The sequence below is a fragment of the Meleagris gallopavo genome, chromosome 12, assembly GCF_905368555.1.
Source record: "Meleagris gallopavo chromosome 12, MGAL_WU_HG_1.1, whole genome shotgun sequence".
Classification (NCBI taxonomy): domain Eukaryota; kingdom Metazoa; phylum Chordata; class Aves; order Galliformes; family Phasianidae; genus Meleagris; species Meleagris gallopavo.
In genome coordinates, this window is record NC_139415.1 from 2733410 (window position 1) to 2751436 (window position 18027).

The 18027-nt window shown below is 41.9% G+C and overlaps 1 protein-coding gene across 4 annotated transcripts in view; it reads right to left on the reverse strand.

Moving 5' to 3' along the window:
- Positions 1–18027, reverse strand: part of TMEM266 (transmembrane protein 266) — a 77934-nt gene that overhangs the window by 5311 nt on the left and 54596 nt on the right. For all 4 annotated transcript variants that reach the window (XM_085233958.1, XM_085233960.1, XM_085233959.1 and 1 more), the window contains exons 9-10: positions 17056–17171; positions 8756–8942 (exon numbers count right to left, since the gene is read on the reverse strand). In XM_085233958.1, coding sequence (XP_085090084.1) covers positions 8756–8942; positions 17056–17171 — 303 coding nt within the window. The remainder of the gene's footprint in view (positions 1–8755; positions 8943–17055; positions 17172–18027) is intronic.

The following is an 18027-nucleotide window of genomic DNA, read 5'->3' on the forward strand; positions in this document are numbered from 1 at the left end:
GTTTCGGGGCATAAGAGGCTATAAACAATCCCACTTATCTCTGATGATACCCCGCTCGCTGAAAGCTGGGAGCCTAAGAGTGCTACCAAGACAAAACTGAAAGCAACCACTTGTGCATACACAATGTGCACACAAACTGAAAGTACAGTATTGCACGTTACTGGGGAACTGCTTCGGAACTTCGTGGTGATTTACCGTGAAGTCCCCACTGTGAGCAGCCAGAAGGATGAGGAGCACAGTGTCAGGAGGAGGTGGGTATAAGTGAGGGAGAACAGCTCCTGCACAAGGAGGAGACTGCTCACAGCATGGAGTGTTTTCCGTTCTCGGGATACTTGAGCTTCAGCTACAGAAAAGCAGTGGTCTTAACACAGCACTTCATTCTCTGTTTTTAAAACTTTTTGGCAGCTCAGGATTTTGGGAGCCCCACCATCAATGTATCCCCTCAGAGCCACATCTGCCTGTTGCCTCCAGCAGGGCCTGGAGCCCCACTGGACAGAAGGAAGCACGGGCAGGAGTGCCATTCAGACTCCTGCCTACCTCACATAAATCCAGAACAGCTCTCCCTGGTGCTGCAGCCAAGCACCTCTGTGAGGCTGTAAAAGTGCAGCAAAGCCCAATCAAGAAGGGCAATAAGCCCTCTCTTTGCTTGCCAAGCAAATCTCTGTTACTGAAACAACATGAAGCCCTTGGTTGGGATCTGCCTGAAAGCTACAGGATTTTATCTTCTTTCCCTCCGAGATTCAGATTACATCTCCATCACAAATGGTTTAGGGAGCAATAAACCATTTGGAGTACAGTCCCATATAATCTCATCTGACCCGAGAGAAAACACTCTAATCTCTCTCTCTTGGCCCTGTAAAAACCTCATAAATTTGCTGAAGCACATAAATGACATTCTGACCAAGGCAGATCTCTTTTTTAGTTCTGTAATCTCCCAACAGTGACCTTCAGTTGTTTCATCAATGACTGCAAAACCTCTGTACAAAACAAATACCATTTGCACATCTACATGATTAGAGGCCTTTAAAAAATAACTTCAAAAAAAACAGAATTAGTTATTGTAACAATCGTAGAGATCAATGTGGTGGAATAGCAATACAGGAGGCGTAGTGACAAAGGGACTGTAGCGATGGAAAGGTGTTAAAGAGAAAGGGAAAGTGCTCATCCTTCTCTGAAGATCCAAGCTTGCAGGGAAAACTCCACAAGGGAGAAATCTCCAACCAGAGATCCTTCCCCAGTAGCAATCAACCCTTAAATGAGGTCTAAGAGAGGTGCAGCCAGGCTCCACCCTTTCCTATCACATAGCTGAATTGCCTTCAATTGCCTGTGCTCCCAGGGCTGACCAGGTCCTTTCCACAGGTGCTCAATCAGCAGTTCAGTTCCCATACAAGTTATTAAAAGTTATTAAAGTTCCCATACAGTTATTAAAATATTTTACTTCGTATTTGTATTGTCACTGGTTATACTGCCTTCCATCCCAAAGTTGCACGTTCTGAACCACAGGGTTCCTTCCAGCTAAGCAATCTCTCACCAAGCAGAGCAATCCCTGGCTGCACCTTCCTCCAAAAGGCAGTGATCTGCACAGAGAGGCTTCTAAAGGAGCTCTTCCACTTCCATTGCTACCTACCCGACACTGGCTTCTTTTCCTCCAAGTACCACCATCTAGAAGCAGTTAGGAGAGAAGCATAGGATAAAATACACTTTCCAATAAAAGCCACTAAGATACTGAGCAGGAAAGTTTTTTCAGAGCAGAAGTTATAGGACCAAGCTGTTGTCCCCTGAACACTTGCAGAAATAAGAGCAGTGATGACAGCTACACTGCTCCGACAGCCCATGGCACCGCTCACTTGTGCATTCATTTATTAGGGCACGCGCACACTCTGAGCTGTGCCTCCTTCACCTTCCTGGTCTCAAGTAAGATGACCCAAAAAGAATGTGTTCCCCTCTGCTTTGCTGGCCCCAAAAGGTGTTTCTACATTTCCCTCTAGCAACATAGAAAGTTTGTGCCAACAGGAAATACCAGCAGCCAGTTCATCCCTTCCAGGAGACGTTCACACAAAGGCAGGTTGCCACGCAGTGCTGTGCTCACATGGCTTCCATCCACATACGTGTCCAGCCAGCACAGGTTGGATGGCTGCCTGAGCACGCGGAATAATCCACCATGAGAGCAACTGCTGCAGTTGCCTTGCACAGAAAGCAGAGCCACAGAGTCAGCGTGGTTCTAACCTGAGATGAAGCATCATTGTGGGAAGGGAAACTGAAGACATGGAAGATCAGTGCAGCAGGTCATGCTGCAACAGAGCAGTGTGCAAAGAACAGGGCTGAGATGCAGAACACCTGTGTGTGGGCACAGCCACACCTTTAGGTGTGGGATGGCCAGGGGGACCCCTGTGTGCTCTTTTTCCAGCCTTGTTCTCTGTGAGTAGGGAGCAGCAGATCTGTACCTGAGCTGGCTTGTGACAGTGTGGATCAAACAGAGGAGTTTGGGCCTATCTGCAAAATGGCTGTTTGCTGCATTGAGAAAAACAAATGTTGAGAAAAAACATGGATATCAACAAAATAACCATCAGGGTAATCAGCAGGGACAGAGAAGGATAATTTAAGTAAGAGGACTCAAGAACAAACTCATGAACTGGCAACGAATGAGGGCAGAGCAGGGGTTAGAGAAAGCATCTAATGCTTTAGGAGAGTGAGGTGCAGGGTTCTAATGCCATCAGACAGCACCGTATCTCACTGCTTTCACACTGGAGAACAACCCATTTGTGAAAGGGATTATTACAGAAGGAGTTACATGCTTGGGCAGTGGAAGCGTTCCAGTTGTGCTCCTTTAACTGCCAGCAATACCTTCACATCCCCGTGTATGATGGCAGACAACTTCAACCTCATGTGCGTGATAGAGCTTCTGAAGTGGAAAGTTTCTGCCCTGCCAATTTGGTGAACACGAAATCCAAGAGCCTCACTCCACCAACTGCAAATACACTTACTTAAGTGTTACTTGATGTCTAATTCCTATGATTTCTGCTTGGAAGATCAGTGCAGAGAACCAAAAAAGCCTAAAATGGGTACCTATAGAGAAGCCAAATCCTCAATCTTTCCAAGAAACCTAGAATTTGACCAGGAAGTGGAGTGCTCTAAAGATATAACCATTAATAGGAGTAGACTTCAAAGCAGATACATTCCAACATTAAAAAAAAACCCTATTTATGATCTACTGTCCTGCAGTGACAGGGCTCTCCTCACACCACTAACAGAGGATCACCTCAGGAACTGGCTTAAGCACGACAATCCCAAGTGTTTAACTTGCCTTGCAAGCAACAACTGACAGAATCCTTTGCAGTGCCCCACTTTGCCTTCTCAGACAGCAAATGAGTAATCTTAAGGGAAACCTTCTGGAGCACCAGAATAGGTCGTTTTCCCCTCCCAATATCCCACTTTCTTCACTTGCAGAACACGTTAGTGCCTACGGGAAGAGTAAGCTTCTCTGTTCTCTAAGAATGACCGTAAATTGCAGCAGTCCCCCAAAGAAAAACACTGCTAATCCCCCAGAAACAGAAATTCCGCTCTGAATAGCTAAAATCACCGTTCTGCCATGGGAAGTAACAGAATATGGGATCCAGTTCTTGCTCAAATAAGTACAAGGGTGCCATACTGCTTTTAAACTATGGCAGTGCTGTAGAATTTCCCAAACAGCAATGACATATGCAGGAAAATGAGGAATTTCCTCTAGGGACTGTAATTCATATATTATGAGGGAGATTAAAGAATAATAAATTTTGGAAGGAAGTATTAATGGCTGGATGGGGTACTGTGAACCCAGCATTCCCTGGAGCTGGAGGTTTGTAAACTGAACAGTAAAAATGATTTGTGCAGGAGCAGAAAATGTTGGATTTTATTCTGACCATAACTGGTTCCATGCTGTACGCTGCAGGAATTCAAGAAGAGAAAAAACCTCCTTCAGCATTTAGAGATGAGCAGATAGGATACATCGGGTGCTCCAAAAGTAATGCCTCCAATTTGTTTCCACAGAAACTACAACAGCTACAAAGAGCACAATAATGCCATTTGACAGAGCAAATTCCCAGCTATACCAAATGTAATGGAGCATTGGCAGGAATGTTCAACCTCTACTGCCATATCACCAACATCTCTCTCCAACATCGTGAGCCAACATAATAAAATAGGAGGCACATGTAGTACCCACATGCAACAGTGTTCATCCCCAGCTCTTTACAAACCCCACAGTGCTATTTTGAAGTCTGTGAGTACCATCATCATTCAAGTCACGCTATAGAAACTGAGGCAGGGAAGCCAAATAAGATGCTTACAGGGCAGCAAATGTCACAGTGATGCCCCGGGCTTGTGGCTTCCAGAGTCCTCCCTTCTCTCGAGGGCATCACTTTCTCTGGCAGTGACAATGACAGCCTTTGATCTGCATGCTGATACCTGTGTGTCAGCCTTCATGTCTGGCTACTCTGGAGTCCAGTTTGTTGGCTGGACAAATAAAACCTCCATTCAAAGAAAATAAAGTTGAAACATTTCCTGCCTCTTAGCCAAATTAAGTCGTAATTAGCATATATCCATGCTTTTTCCAGAGTTATTCCTACTGTCTTAGGATTCTTCTTCAGTGTCTGAAGATGCAATACATCAAGAACAGGCACAGAGTATCAGTTAGGGAGTTATGGGACACTTTCAGCGCCTGCTGACCATTTGGCCAGAATCACAGGATAACCCGAGTTGGAAGGGATCGAGTCTAACCCAGGCTCCATAAAGGACCACCCCAAATCCAAAACCTGAGAGTGCTGGCCATGGCCACCTCCACTAACCCCCACCTGGCTCTCCCCTGACACAGCTCCATGCCATTTCCTTGGGTCCTGTTGCTGTCACAGAGAGCAGAGCTCAGCATTGCCAATCCACTCCCCTCTTGGGCAAGGATATGTGTGGGAAGCTACAGAACAGCACACGCAGTAAGCTCCTGGTGCTGGCCACACTGCGTGCCTCTGCTCAAATTCCCAGAGGTGTTGTGTGTACCACATGATGCTGGGTTACTTGACTTACCTGAATGCTGTAGTAAATTGTTGCACGAAATCCAGGGTAAATACCAGAGTACAAGCTACAGCTGTCCCCAAGGAGCTTTAACTTATGCACTATGCCATAAAACTCCCAGGTATGGAAATGAATAAAAAGACTGAATGCTTTCTTATTCCCTAACCCCTCCATGATGAAGTATTCTGCACTGAATGTTTCCATTGTTCAGTGTAGACGGGGGAAATAAGATTAGCTTGAGATGGAATATCCCATTTTTGCATGCAGTATGTTCTCCAGCCAACTAAAGCTTGCTGGTTTGGCAGAATCCAGAGCTCTTCCAAAGATGGCAATTTTTTTTGAAGGCTGACAAAGTTAAGTTTGGCACAAACATATACATTCTATGCCATACCCTACCCTCAGGTGTTGTATGTAAGGGTCGTGTTCTGCCAGAGCAGAAAGGAAGAGCCTCTCCTGAGCCTGTTTTGCCTGACAGCTGAATTCTGACTTTGAATTGCAGCTTTTCTTTTAGCAGTATTAGCAAACTGGTCCCTTACTTCTCTTCAAACTAGTCACTGCAATAGGCAATTGCAGATGTTTCTCAAAGCTCACAAATGCCATGTGGCCCACAGAATGATTAACTGCAGTAGTCACTCCGGAGTATTAAAGAAGGGAAAAAAAAAACACAGTTAAAGTGGATGTTAAAGTGGAATTCCTGCTGTGGTCTGATAAGAGAGGGTAACTTGCAATACATAACCCTTGACCTAATAAGTAGGGGTGAAAACACTGGTGGCTTACAGCTCCAGGTAGAAGTGGTGGGAAAGCCCTGAACATAGGAGATCCTACATCATCCACATACCCATTCCATGCTGTGCAAATGGACTCTTGAGCTGAAGACATGCTCTTCCTCTATGTGGTGTATCACATCCAGGTTATCCAATGTGTGTGTTGGTGAAAACAGCCATGGTTGTAAATACTTATAGGATGCCAAAAAGTGGTACCAGAGAAAGCTACTGCTACAACAGCCAGCATGTTACTGGAGAGCAAAGACCCAATTGAGGTGAGGAGGTAAAAGAACCAGGCAGGGCTGGCTCACGGAATGACTTTCTTTTCTGGGGTAACTGCCTTATCAAGCTGTTAAATAAGGTTTAGAAGTCCTGTAACTTACACAGAAGCAATTTCTAAGTCAGCATTGCTACAATAGCATTCAAAGCCTTGTGATAATGGATGTGCTACATGATTATTTCTTTTCTCTGCAAAATAATGCAGACAACTACATGCAAAATCCTCTGCCTCAGTTGACTGTTCCGAGGATTATGGATTAAAGCACTGAATATTATTGCTGGGAGTTTGATCTTGGTCCCCCTTGTCAGTACTCCACCATAATGGCAGACTATCACAGGTGGCTGTCCCTTGCAATAAGGCCATAGGACATTCTTTCTTTTTAATTGTAAGACGTGGAGTCACCTAAACTTAGCTTGTTAAACTTAGCTCATAAGAATTCATCTGCAAAAGCTTTGTATATAATGTATAGTGTGATGCACAAAAAATATTTCCTTGTGTTTTTGGTTGACTTCTGGGAACCAAAAATTAATTCTACATTCTCAGTACGAATGTTTAAACGCAAGATAACTGCACCTTACCTGATGTGTGAAGTAGTGCATGCTTTCTTATTTGCTGGATGCATTTTTTTTCCCAGTGAAAAGCATGACTTGCTCTAATGAATCATGTAACCTAACAATATAGAAACCAGGATTATGTGTCTACTTTGATGCACGTGTAGCCAGCATTTTACAGTGAGAAACTAACCATGAGTACTTGTGTTAATCTGGAACAAATACTTTGGACAGAAAAAAAAAAATCAGATAAATCTCCATAGCACTGTAATTTCAGCAAGTCTCCTTCTAATTGTGCACAACAATCTCCAATTCCAAATGTAACCCTCAAGGAACGCATGCATAAATTATAATATATCCACTGGGGAAATCTCTGAAATCCTACAAAAAGGGGGAAATGCATTTTAGGGGACAGTCTGCTCAACTGCCTGCTTTTAAATACAATTTCAAATCAGGAATAATTAATGGCTGAATTGTGGTTAGTGCTCAGACATTACTACAGAGGACAAAACAGAAGCAACTTTCATTACTGTGTAGAGAATGAAAAAAAAGATAGTTTCAAAGAATCTGGTAAGCTTTTTCTCCTATGGCTTTTGATTAAAATATTTCTATGCCTTAAATTCTGAGGAGTTGACCAAATAAAGGTACCAACTAAACCTCTAATTCAGGCATATCCACGCACTGCTCATCTACTGAAACAAGAAAATTGGGATGTCCAATGGGTATCATTATGATAAAAAATTACTACATGAAATATTACATTAACCACCAGTGAGATCATGGCACATTCTCTCCCCCCACCATGAGCATTGGGAAACATGGATAAAGCAGCTACATCCTGTCCAATAAAGCCTTCTGGTCTAGCACTTCAGGGATAATAAAAAAAGGGTGTAGGTAAATATAAGTGTTAGTATTCCCGTGAACCACACATCTCACCTAAAAGACAACCCACAGGACTGCTCCTCAGCACAGGCACAGGAGCTGCCTACAGTGTGCAAATGTTCCTTTCCTTGCACCAGCCTAAACACAGCTGAGCTGTCCAGCATTTTTAACCACTTCGTTTTAAACCACTTAGTGAGAGCATAAGCCTCCAACCAAGGCAAGCTTCACTGCTGGTGAGTGGGCAGCCACACCACCTGGAAGGCAAACGGAGATGTGGTGCAGCCAGCAGGATGGCTGGAACTAGTAGAAGAGAGATTGTCTTGTTTCCATTAATTCATAAAATATTACAGAGAACACAGAATAAAATACAACACGCAGGTTTCTATGGATTTGCACATCTGCAGTTATCCACTTATATTTCTAATCCATATCACAACACTTAGAATCATAGAATCACCAACGTTGGAAAAGACCCCCAAGATCATCCAGTCCAACTTCCACTACCATTTCCCCACTAAACCACATCTCTTAGTACATTTAAACATTTATTGAACACAAGAACTTGAGTATCTCCCAGCAGACACCAGACTCTTCGTGATGATGGCCAAAAAAAAAGATAAAAAAATCACCCAAATTAACTCCTAATGTAGGCAATCTGTCCTGTCAATAGACTTACAGGCAAGGGTAATCTGGCCTAATACATGTAACATGATACTTTTAAAACCAGTATGAGAAAAGACAACACTATGAACACCAGTAGCTGACTTATGCATCAGGCTTCTGAGCAGACAAAGTAAAAACTGAGAGACATGACATCAATTTAGAACAGCCCTAAGTCCTCCCTAAACCACAGAATTGCAAGCAACCAAAGTCTGAAATTGTTTTCCAGTTCTTCTCAATTTCCCTACTTTTAACTCTGAGTGATTACTGCTTTGCCTATTCTGATTTGGCTGCTGCTGCTGCTTTAGTGTTTGAGGGATACAATCATGAGGACATTGGGAAGGTATATTGCTGTCATTTTCATCCAGAGTTGTTTCATTGGCTCTAGTAAGAATCTGCTCAAAAATGCAACAGCTTCTGCCACTTTGGAGCAGATACAGCTTCTTTGCAAAAATGGGAAAATGCAGTCTCCAGGGAAATGAATAAATTCACTAGCAGAGGGAAAGTAGTAGGTTCAGTCACTCCATGAAAGGGAACAATAGTGCCGTGGATAGCAGCACACAGGCAGCACTCACCTCGTGGAGACTGCAACTCAGTGATGGTCTCAGTGGCTTCATCATCTGAGTCTTCAGTGGCAACCACCTTGTACCTGTTGCTGCTCTGCTTGTTCAGTACGTGTGGGACCTGCAGCGCAGCCTCTCTCTCTGCAGCCAGGTCCAAATCTTGCTGAGCAAGGTGGGCCCTCAGCTGCCTGATCTCAAACTAGAAGAAAAAACAACAGCAGGTACTGATGTCATATGAATGTGGCTACAAGTCCATATTTTACAGTTTGGTACCTATTATTCAGTTTACCACTCAACTACTACAGACTGCTAACAGCAAACACAACGTGACTATGCTAGCATTTGAGTCCATGTTACTGATGCTATCCTGCAGCTCAGGTGAGTTGGATTATTGTCACATCATCTAAAAAATAATCACCAAGTCATGTGGTCCTCTATTTTGTACATGTCTTCCTCCTGGAGATATGCTTTTGGACAATTTCTTACAGATGTAACTGTCAAACTGAAAGAAATCTTCACAGAAGAGCATCCTTTGTAAGCATTTAGGTATTTACATACCTGACAAACATCTCTAATCTGCTAGACTATGACAGGGTGAATTATTCTCCCACACTAACTTTAGGCAAGGGGACACTGCAGTCTCCTTCCAACCTGAAGTCTTCTGTACTCCACAGCAGGAAGAAAACCCCGGGGCACGTTGCCACTTTTCTGTTCACTCAAGTTTAGGAGCTATAGCACTTACTGACATTCTGCAGTCAGGATAGGATTTGTCCAAAAAGCAGATACAATTAAGATGACAAAAGTTACCTGGTACAGTTTGATAAGTCTTCCATAATGCAAGAAGGAAAATCATTTTTCTAAAGTGCAGAGACAATTCAAACTTTTATATAAGCACCACAGAATCTCACCATCCCTCCCCTTATCCAGCACAGCCACATTACAACAGATTTTTCCTTTTCAAACTCTTTTTAAGATCAGTAATATGGCAGTACCAAGTCGTGCATAATTACAGAGGATCTGAAAGGGGGAAGCAAATGAGGTAAGTAATAGGTTAAGGCATTTAAAGTATAGCAGTGCTGGTCTCCCTTTGTTCAAGGCCTGAGAAGCCAGAGTGTGATGCTTGCTCCAGCAAGCCACACTGCACCTGTCACTTTGTGTTTACAACAGAGATGGAACTAGCACCTCCATGCTTGAAAACCAGTGTGTAACAGCATGTAGGCTAAATGAATCTGGGCCTGGCTCTTGCTTCTCAGATGCTGATTCGAGTCTGCCGTGCCATCAGATTTTGGGACTGTCAGCAGACCTGGTTTGCTTGACTGCTGTCCACATGAGACAGAGTATGCATTCCAGGCACACTGCAGAGCACCAGCAGCTCCTCTAACCTGGGCAGGCAGCTTAAGGGGAAACATGACAAAGCTTTCTCAGACTTTAAAAAGAAAGGAGGAAAAAGAAAAAGGAATTCAAATTGCCGTATCTGGAAACTATCTGCTTTCCAAAGCATAAAGAAAGGAGCTGACAGGAATGAGAAGGCCCAGTGAGAGACTCAAATCCAGAGAGCAGAAGGGCAGTTTAAGCTCTCTGGATCACATTCAAACCACCTGCTGCAGAGATCAAACAAAAAAAGCAGATCTTTCTCTCCTTAAATCAGCGGAAAGAGGTCTGGCAGATGCAGACAGTGTGCAATGCTCACCGCTCTTAATCAAAGGTCAACTGGCAGTAGCAGTCAGGTAGCATCAACAAATGTAAAAATGCTTTTCTGCTCCTCAGTCCCTGCAAGGAAATCTCTGCAGCAGCTTCCATCTGTGGTTTCTGTCTTTATCTATCAGCTAGAAAGTAGTAAGTGGGGAATACTTTCCCAGGTTCTGTTCCTGAGTCCTAGAAAGAAATAGAAACGATAAATACTTCGTATTTCACCTTCAAAGGGAGAAAGACACCCTTGCAGACTCTTCCTCATAAATCTGGACATTTTTACTTGGGCTTTGCCAACAAGCTATGAACCACTCAGCCTGGCATACCGACCAAGCAGCACTTGGTAAGCATTGCCTGTGATGGCCCCACTAGGCAATTCCACTTTGTACAAGCAATTCTTTATTTAGTATTTGTAGGGAAAATGAAGTGGAATCCACAGGGAAAATGATCACTGCTCTCCAGGTGAACAGACACTCTGGTAGCATCAACAGAAGGGGCTTTGCTGCCATCTTATGTTTAAAGAACAGAAATACATGCCTGTGGCTCCAGCAGCAGAGGATGCACCTGCTCATGATGTTATGTTCCAGAAGCTGAAACCCAGGATGGGTACCTCGGCTAACACAGTGCTTCCCTCATCCACAGGAGATTGGTAAGCACAGACACGAGGATTAAATCCACAGGCACAGTAAAGCAGCACTCTGCTCTGGACTTCACCATCGTGTAAATAACAACCATCAGCTATTCAGTCAGATAACAGCAGGAACCAGCATTGCCTACCAAACTGCACAGCTTCAGCTGCTTAACAAGGTCTCTCTCTTCCTCTTTTGTAGTATTTCAGATGGACAGCTTCCAGGGCTCACGTTTGCCCTGATGTCTGTGTACCCATTTAAACAGTGAGAAGGCAGAATTAAATACTATCATGCATGTAAATGTATTTTTATTTGTTAGAAGAGGCTATTAATGGTAATAACAGTGCCTGTTGCACTCCCACATTTTCTTTTTGTTACTTACACATTTGTTACTGCTGCCAAGTGATCTATACACATATATACATATATATATCTGTATACATATACAAATACATACGTATATATACACACACACACACATTCCACAGAGATGCAGAACCAAAACTCTGTTAGCAAATTACGGAATGTAAGACAGTGCCAAAACCCAATTCAGTACACTGCTCACAAATGCAGACCAAAACTCTCACTCCAAGGTAGCACACTCAGAAAATCACCACTTGCTATCCAGATTGATTCAAGAAAGTGAAAGGACGTTTGTTAAAATATCTAAGAAAAATTACACAGAAAAGCTTTTAGCTCATGAAAGGGTGTGCACACACCCAGGAAATCATTTCAGTACTGATTGTTCACAACTATTAAAAATTATCCCAAGTTCTGCTGAAGCTGGCATGCAGTTTTTACCACTAAAAGCAACCCAACAAAACAAAGGTTAAGTCTGAAAGAAGCGTGTGTCCCTTATGGGCATGATTCAATGAAAGACTGCGTGAGCAAATTACCTGGTAGGTGCTTGTATCTACTGAACATTATATTGAACACTGACCTTGGGCAGCTCTAATGTGTAAAAGAGCTAATGAGATTGCTCTGACTCCATACCACGCAGGCCAGGGAAGGTTAAATAAATCAGCAGAGGGTGTAAAATATAATGATCTTTTTAACTGAAAATTCTGGGCCAAAGCTAAACACATGAAATTTCTATTTGCAGCAGGAGCTGATGCAGCTATCTGAAGTGTAGACCTGGGCAGCATGAACACAGCGGCGAGAGAGCTGCACTGAGGAAGTTATGTTTTGTATTTTGAGGCAACCTACAAAGGCTTAACTGTTTGAAATTTATATAAGCAGAACCTGGCTGCACTACCCACGAGGGAGCCAAAGGCAGCAGTAAGATCCTGCTCCATCTCCTCTTCCTAAGGCTGAACGAGCCCAGCTCCTGCAGCTTGTTATCCTACACTGTGTGCTTCAGCCCTGAACATCACTGCTGTCATTGTGTTCAAGTATTTTTCTTCTAAGTGTGACAGCACTCCAGGTGTGATCTCACAAGCACTGGGCTACATTTCTTAAATCCAGACTTGGGAGGATGCAGAAAATTAAGACAATTTCTTCAGAGCAGGCAAAATAAGACTATGCTAAAACTATAGATGTGTGTGTGTGTGTTAATGATCTGTCTTTTATGCACACTGCTGCTGGAGTAGACTTTTATAATTATATGGAATGAGATGTGCAGTATAAAGGTGTGATGCACACGGCTTACGTGAAAATATATTTACTATCAAGATAAAGGGAAATAAAGATCATTTCATGTAAGAATAAGCAACTACATTGTCAGGCCAGATGAGAAAGCTAATTGACTGCAAACTTAAACTGACTTCTTGTTGTCAAGATTAGCAATATTTTGACAGGAAACAAACCAGAAAGAACTATGGGGCATGCTCGTGTGCCTCCTCACTTCACAAACACATTAGGTAATTATTTATAAGCAGGTAAAATGACAGAGATACCTAGAGCTCTATGTAACGACTCACTTTATATGGCTGGTTGCATAAAAAGTTCCACTCCTCCCATCTGATGTTTTACACATGCACAAGACTCAAAAAGGGACAGACTTAGCAGTGAGTCATATAGAACTTCCCTTAATGGTTTCGCAACAGAGGATGACTGACAATTTCAAAGAAATCAATGAACATTTTAGTCAAAAGCTTATTTGTGTCTAATGCAGACTAATAACTTTGTTCCATTCTATGAGAGCTGTCTGTATAGAATGCCCTGCCCTGAAACTTATCTGCCATTGGGATGCAATCCAATGTTTACTTCCATTAGTTCAGTCATTGTTGGTAACAATAAAAATCAGGAGATGTTTGCAAACAAATGATTTATGGGCAGAATGAAACACGGGATGACCTTGGCTGCCTTCCACTTACCAAGAAAATGACTGGTAGTTAGACATGAATTAGAATTATTGCAAAAAGATAACATAAGTTATTTCTCCAATAGGTAATTTTACCAGCTAAATAGCCCTGTCATTAGACTAGCAGCTGATGTACAAATTATATTCCAAGATAAAAAAGAAATTACAGCTTCCATAGTTCTTACAGTTTTGAGAATGATGAAAAACCCTGTACTACAAGAGCTGACAGAAAAGGAGCTCTTGTGGTACATAGTCTGGGCTGGACTGTATTCAGCTGAACGACATGAAAATTTAACAGAAAAGATCAGGTAAACAGATTTATCATCAGAAATAGAAGTTCCTTTACAGATGATTTCAAAATAAATTTGAACTGGAATTTGCACTGCTAATAAAATTTTGTGTGTATATATATGCACTATATATATATATATTTCCTTTATAATTTGATTTCTTAAATTGATAAAACTTAGTTATTAAACTGATAAAATGAAACCATCAGGAAAATACTCTTTCTATATGTTTGATAGTGATTGTAGTGAGACTTTCTAATCTCTCACCCATTTTTAGAAATCCCTGTTACTGTGATGGGCAAAGTTTTTCAAATCCTTTAGTATTTTCTCTCTTAACCATCTCATGCTCCACTCCTTTTTGATTTATTCTCTGGCCAAGAAAGACATAAGACAGCTAACTATTGAAACAGTTTCAGCAGGGCTATGCAGAGACCAAAGTTGTGGCCCATGCATCTATAATTTATAAAATACATTGTTTTTTAGACGTATGGCTAGCCAAAAATCAGCACTGGAAGGAGTTTTCATGCTTGCAGAATATGTCTCCAATGTCACTCAGGAATGGAATAATACTTAGCAGTTGTGATACCCTATCACTGGCCAAAAAATATATACAGCCGACACACAAAACTAGACAGATTAAAAACAACAACAACAAAAAGCCAATACAAACACGCACACAAAAGCCACTACTAGTACAAACTGGTAAACAGGTTTTGCTTTCCTTTCATTCCTATGCACTCATCTTCCCTTCCTCATTTTCTACCTTTGATCAACAGAACCAATTCTGCAATGTGGGATGAACTAGGCTCTAGATGCAACTCCTACAAAACCAATCAAATCTGTTACATTAATTATAACCCAATCACTCTCCAGATCTGTTTCCTCACATGCATTTGTGCAAGTAAACAGGAAAAGACAGGTTGGCAGAAAGAGAACAAGGAAAATACTCCTAACAGCCATACTAACTCAAGCCAATTTAAATTGACCATGTTGTTAAGATGTACATTTAGTTATGTTTAAGTTAATTACAAGACACAATCCACTCAACAAACCTACATTGAGAGAAATGTCAGATGGAGGCTGCTTTTGTGACTTAAATTCCTCCCCTTCGTGTACATGCAGAACAAGGACTTAAATCACACAGCTCAGCATAAGGAAAATAACACAGCTCACAAACACAAGTTAAAAACCTCACCTGTGACAGGAAGGCTATTTGCCTGTCAAGTGTTAAGTACCAGCTTCAAAACACAAAGGCATGGGGCTTCTCAGAGAGGCTGTATACTCAGAGGGGAGATGCCCTGCATGTGTTAAAGGCACCAGGTCAGCCCCCTACAGGCTCTTGGCAGCTCCCTGCTATCTCATCTGCTTGTGATAGAGATAGTAGGTGCCTTGCAGACAAGGCAACCAGGAATCCCTTCCTGCTGGACCTCCAGATTTAAGAGCAGCCAGACTGCTGTAGGCAACCCCTGGATGCAAAAACATAGACATGCTCACTCAAATCCCAAGAACAAGCAATCCTTCAAGAGACTGGGACAGGTAATCAAACGAAAAAGCAAAAACCTGGCAGAATTTTAGACATCAAATATCCTTAGGAGACTTTTTTTCCCCCACCAGATACCGTATACAATGCCAATGTGAATATTATAACGCTGACAAACTTGTTCTTGACTGAATTATGAATCTATTAATTTACGAAGAATGCAGTACTTGTGTCAATGTCTTCTGTTGCTAACTGCAGCAAATTAGTACATTTACCTCATATTATACAGCTGAAACATTTGTTTGGCAGGAGCTCAGGACAGTAAAACATGAAAGATTAGTATGCTGTCATTTTTCTACAGTCTATATTTTTCCATAGCCGATGACACTTGAAAGCTAGGAGAGAACCTACTCTGTTTTCACAGATTTACTCATCTACCAAAGCAGTAATTCTTTGTACTTGACATACAGCTATGCTGTAACCATCAGAACTCAGGTTAGGGCTACTATGGTTAGACATCCTGCAAGTCAGGCATGCAGAATGGAGGGTGACAAAAGTGCTCCCAAACCCTGCTTGGTACAATGAGCCTACCTTCACTCAGACTATGAAAGAACAACATCGAAAACTGTTTAGGGAGTAGGAGTATTACTTAGCTCCATAATAACGTTCCTAAAAATGAATGTTTTCAAATTTATGATTGTCAAGAACTTTAACCTAATAGAATGGGCTGACAGACAAAATACTGCTGTGGGACTCAAGAAAATGCTGATTTGCCTACTGCACTTGGTCTAAAGAGATTCTCTCCTCTGTAAAACTGGGTATATACCATTTCTTGTTCATTTCATGATCGTAACAGAAGCATGAATCTACCAATATCACTGCACAAAGTTGCCATGAAGAGGACTGTCGATGGGTTTTAGGTTGCTAATAGAGAGATGGGCACATAAATCCCTGATTCAGATTAGGTACCTGTTCCACAGCTGGGATGAGTTGCCTCTCCTCCTGTCCACTCAGGCCCTTCAGCGTTTTTGACTGATTGACCCACTCCAACTTAACCCTCATTTTGTACTTGAAAAACACCATCCAGAAGTAGGGAATGGGAACTGATGCTGGAAACTTCCAGCCTTTATTTGGACATCTCCTAGTTATCCTTGCATTTGAAATGAGAATTAAGTCAGTTGGAGGATCATTCTGTTGTGGTTTGATAGTCATCTAAATGCTCTACTTTGCCTAAGCAGGTTACTTACAAACTCATTTAAATAAGACTCTGTAATTCAAAATGCCTGGCTTATCGTCACAATGATTGCTTTATACTTTTTTTCCCCACATCTGTCTATTTTAAGTTTCACCTTCCCTTATCTCAAAAGACCAAGCCACTGAATATTTGCGGTCTTGAGAAGAGTCTAAAAAAAAAATATATGCTGCACCAGAAGCTTCTAGTTTCTGGTGCAACATCTTGAGTCTGCCAAGAGTCTCAGACTGACCTAAAGGAAACAGCCTCCTGCATTTAAAGCAGGGAGATTCATTAGCTTTCATGCAAATGCATGTACTTTTCCAAGGAATAAGGTTTTAATACGGCTGCAGTGTCCAATAATGGCAATGAATTTTGCATGCTCTGAATATTATGTCAAACTGCACTCATTCAATAAATCAAATACTGGAAGCACTCCTTTTCTATTCCTCACATCTGTTTTCCTCACCTTAAGAACACACGCATAGCTGCAGATAGAGGCAACTGCTATTTGACAAATACCATGCATAAAAACATCTTGGTTGCAGCTAGTATTTCCTTAATGTTGAAATCTGTCACTTTGCAACAGAAATCCTAATGATACTTTTCAAACCTTCAATTATAGCAAAGTACATACACTGTATGATTTTCTATGACAAGCTGTGTGTAAATAAAGACAATTGAACTTTACCCCTTGTTCTTGGCAGATCTGGGTTAGTCTTTCCAGCTGTTCATCCTGAATAACCTTTGCTTTCTCATACTGCTGAATCATCATCTCCATCTCCACTTTCACTGGAAGGACATATGCTGGAAAACACAAGCACTTCAAATTAACCCAATGGTGATTCTTTTTTTCATTTTTTAAATCAGAGGGAAATTCTTTACACACCTTCATAAAAAAATAAAATTAAATTAAAAAATCACCATTTTCACTTACAGCAAGTGAATTGAAGTATTTCTTCTGAGGAAGGATTTCTAACACATGAAATGCAGGTCATAAGCAGGGTCCAGATCTTGCTTGGTCATATTTCCAATTGCCTGGCTGAGCTGAAATGCATCCTGCATTCTCTTCCTAGCTTTTTGCTAATACAGACATTGCCTAGTATTTACAGCAGATTTCCTGAATTGCTAGGTAGGATTTTCTGTTTGGAGCTGCTGCCTTCCCCTTTAAACCTGAACAGCATGGCTTCCTTTGGAAAAGAACAACCTCAGAGCCCATAGCATTAAATTCCTAGACTTGGAGGTACGAAATAAGTTCTTGATGGCAACAGCAGACAAAGGAGATTTTTGACATTTTGTGAATCTCCACAAGATCCTGAACTTTTCTTGGACACTTTGGCCACAGGGCTAAGACCTTTCCTCAACTCTGCCTACAGAGAAATAACAGTTTGACTCCTTGCTTCCAGGCACAGTCACTGGTTCTGCTCTCCACAGCCTTGACTTGCTATGGAGTTCTTATCTCTCACGGTGTTTCCTGACAGAGGTCTGGGCAAAACAGTACCAGTATAAGCCTAGTTATTGTGCCATGCAGCACAGTAGTACCTGCCACAGAGCACCTTCAGCTCAGAACTACCATGACAACAAAATGTTCCCAGAATCTGACATAAAAGTTACACCAAAAACAGATTGGGAAGAAAGGAGCAAGACAGATATAGCTGCAAAA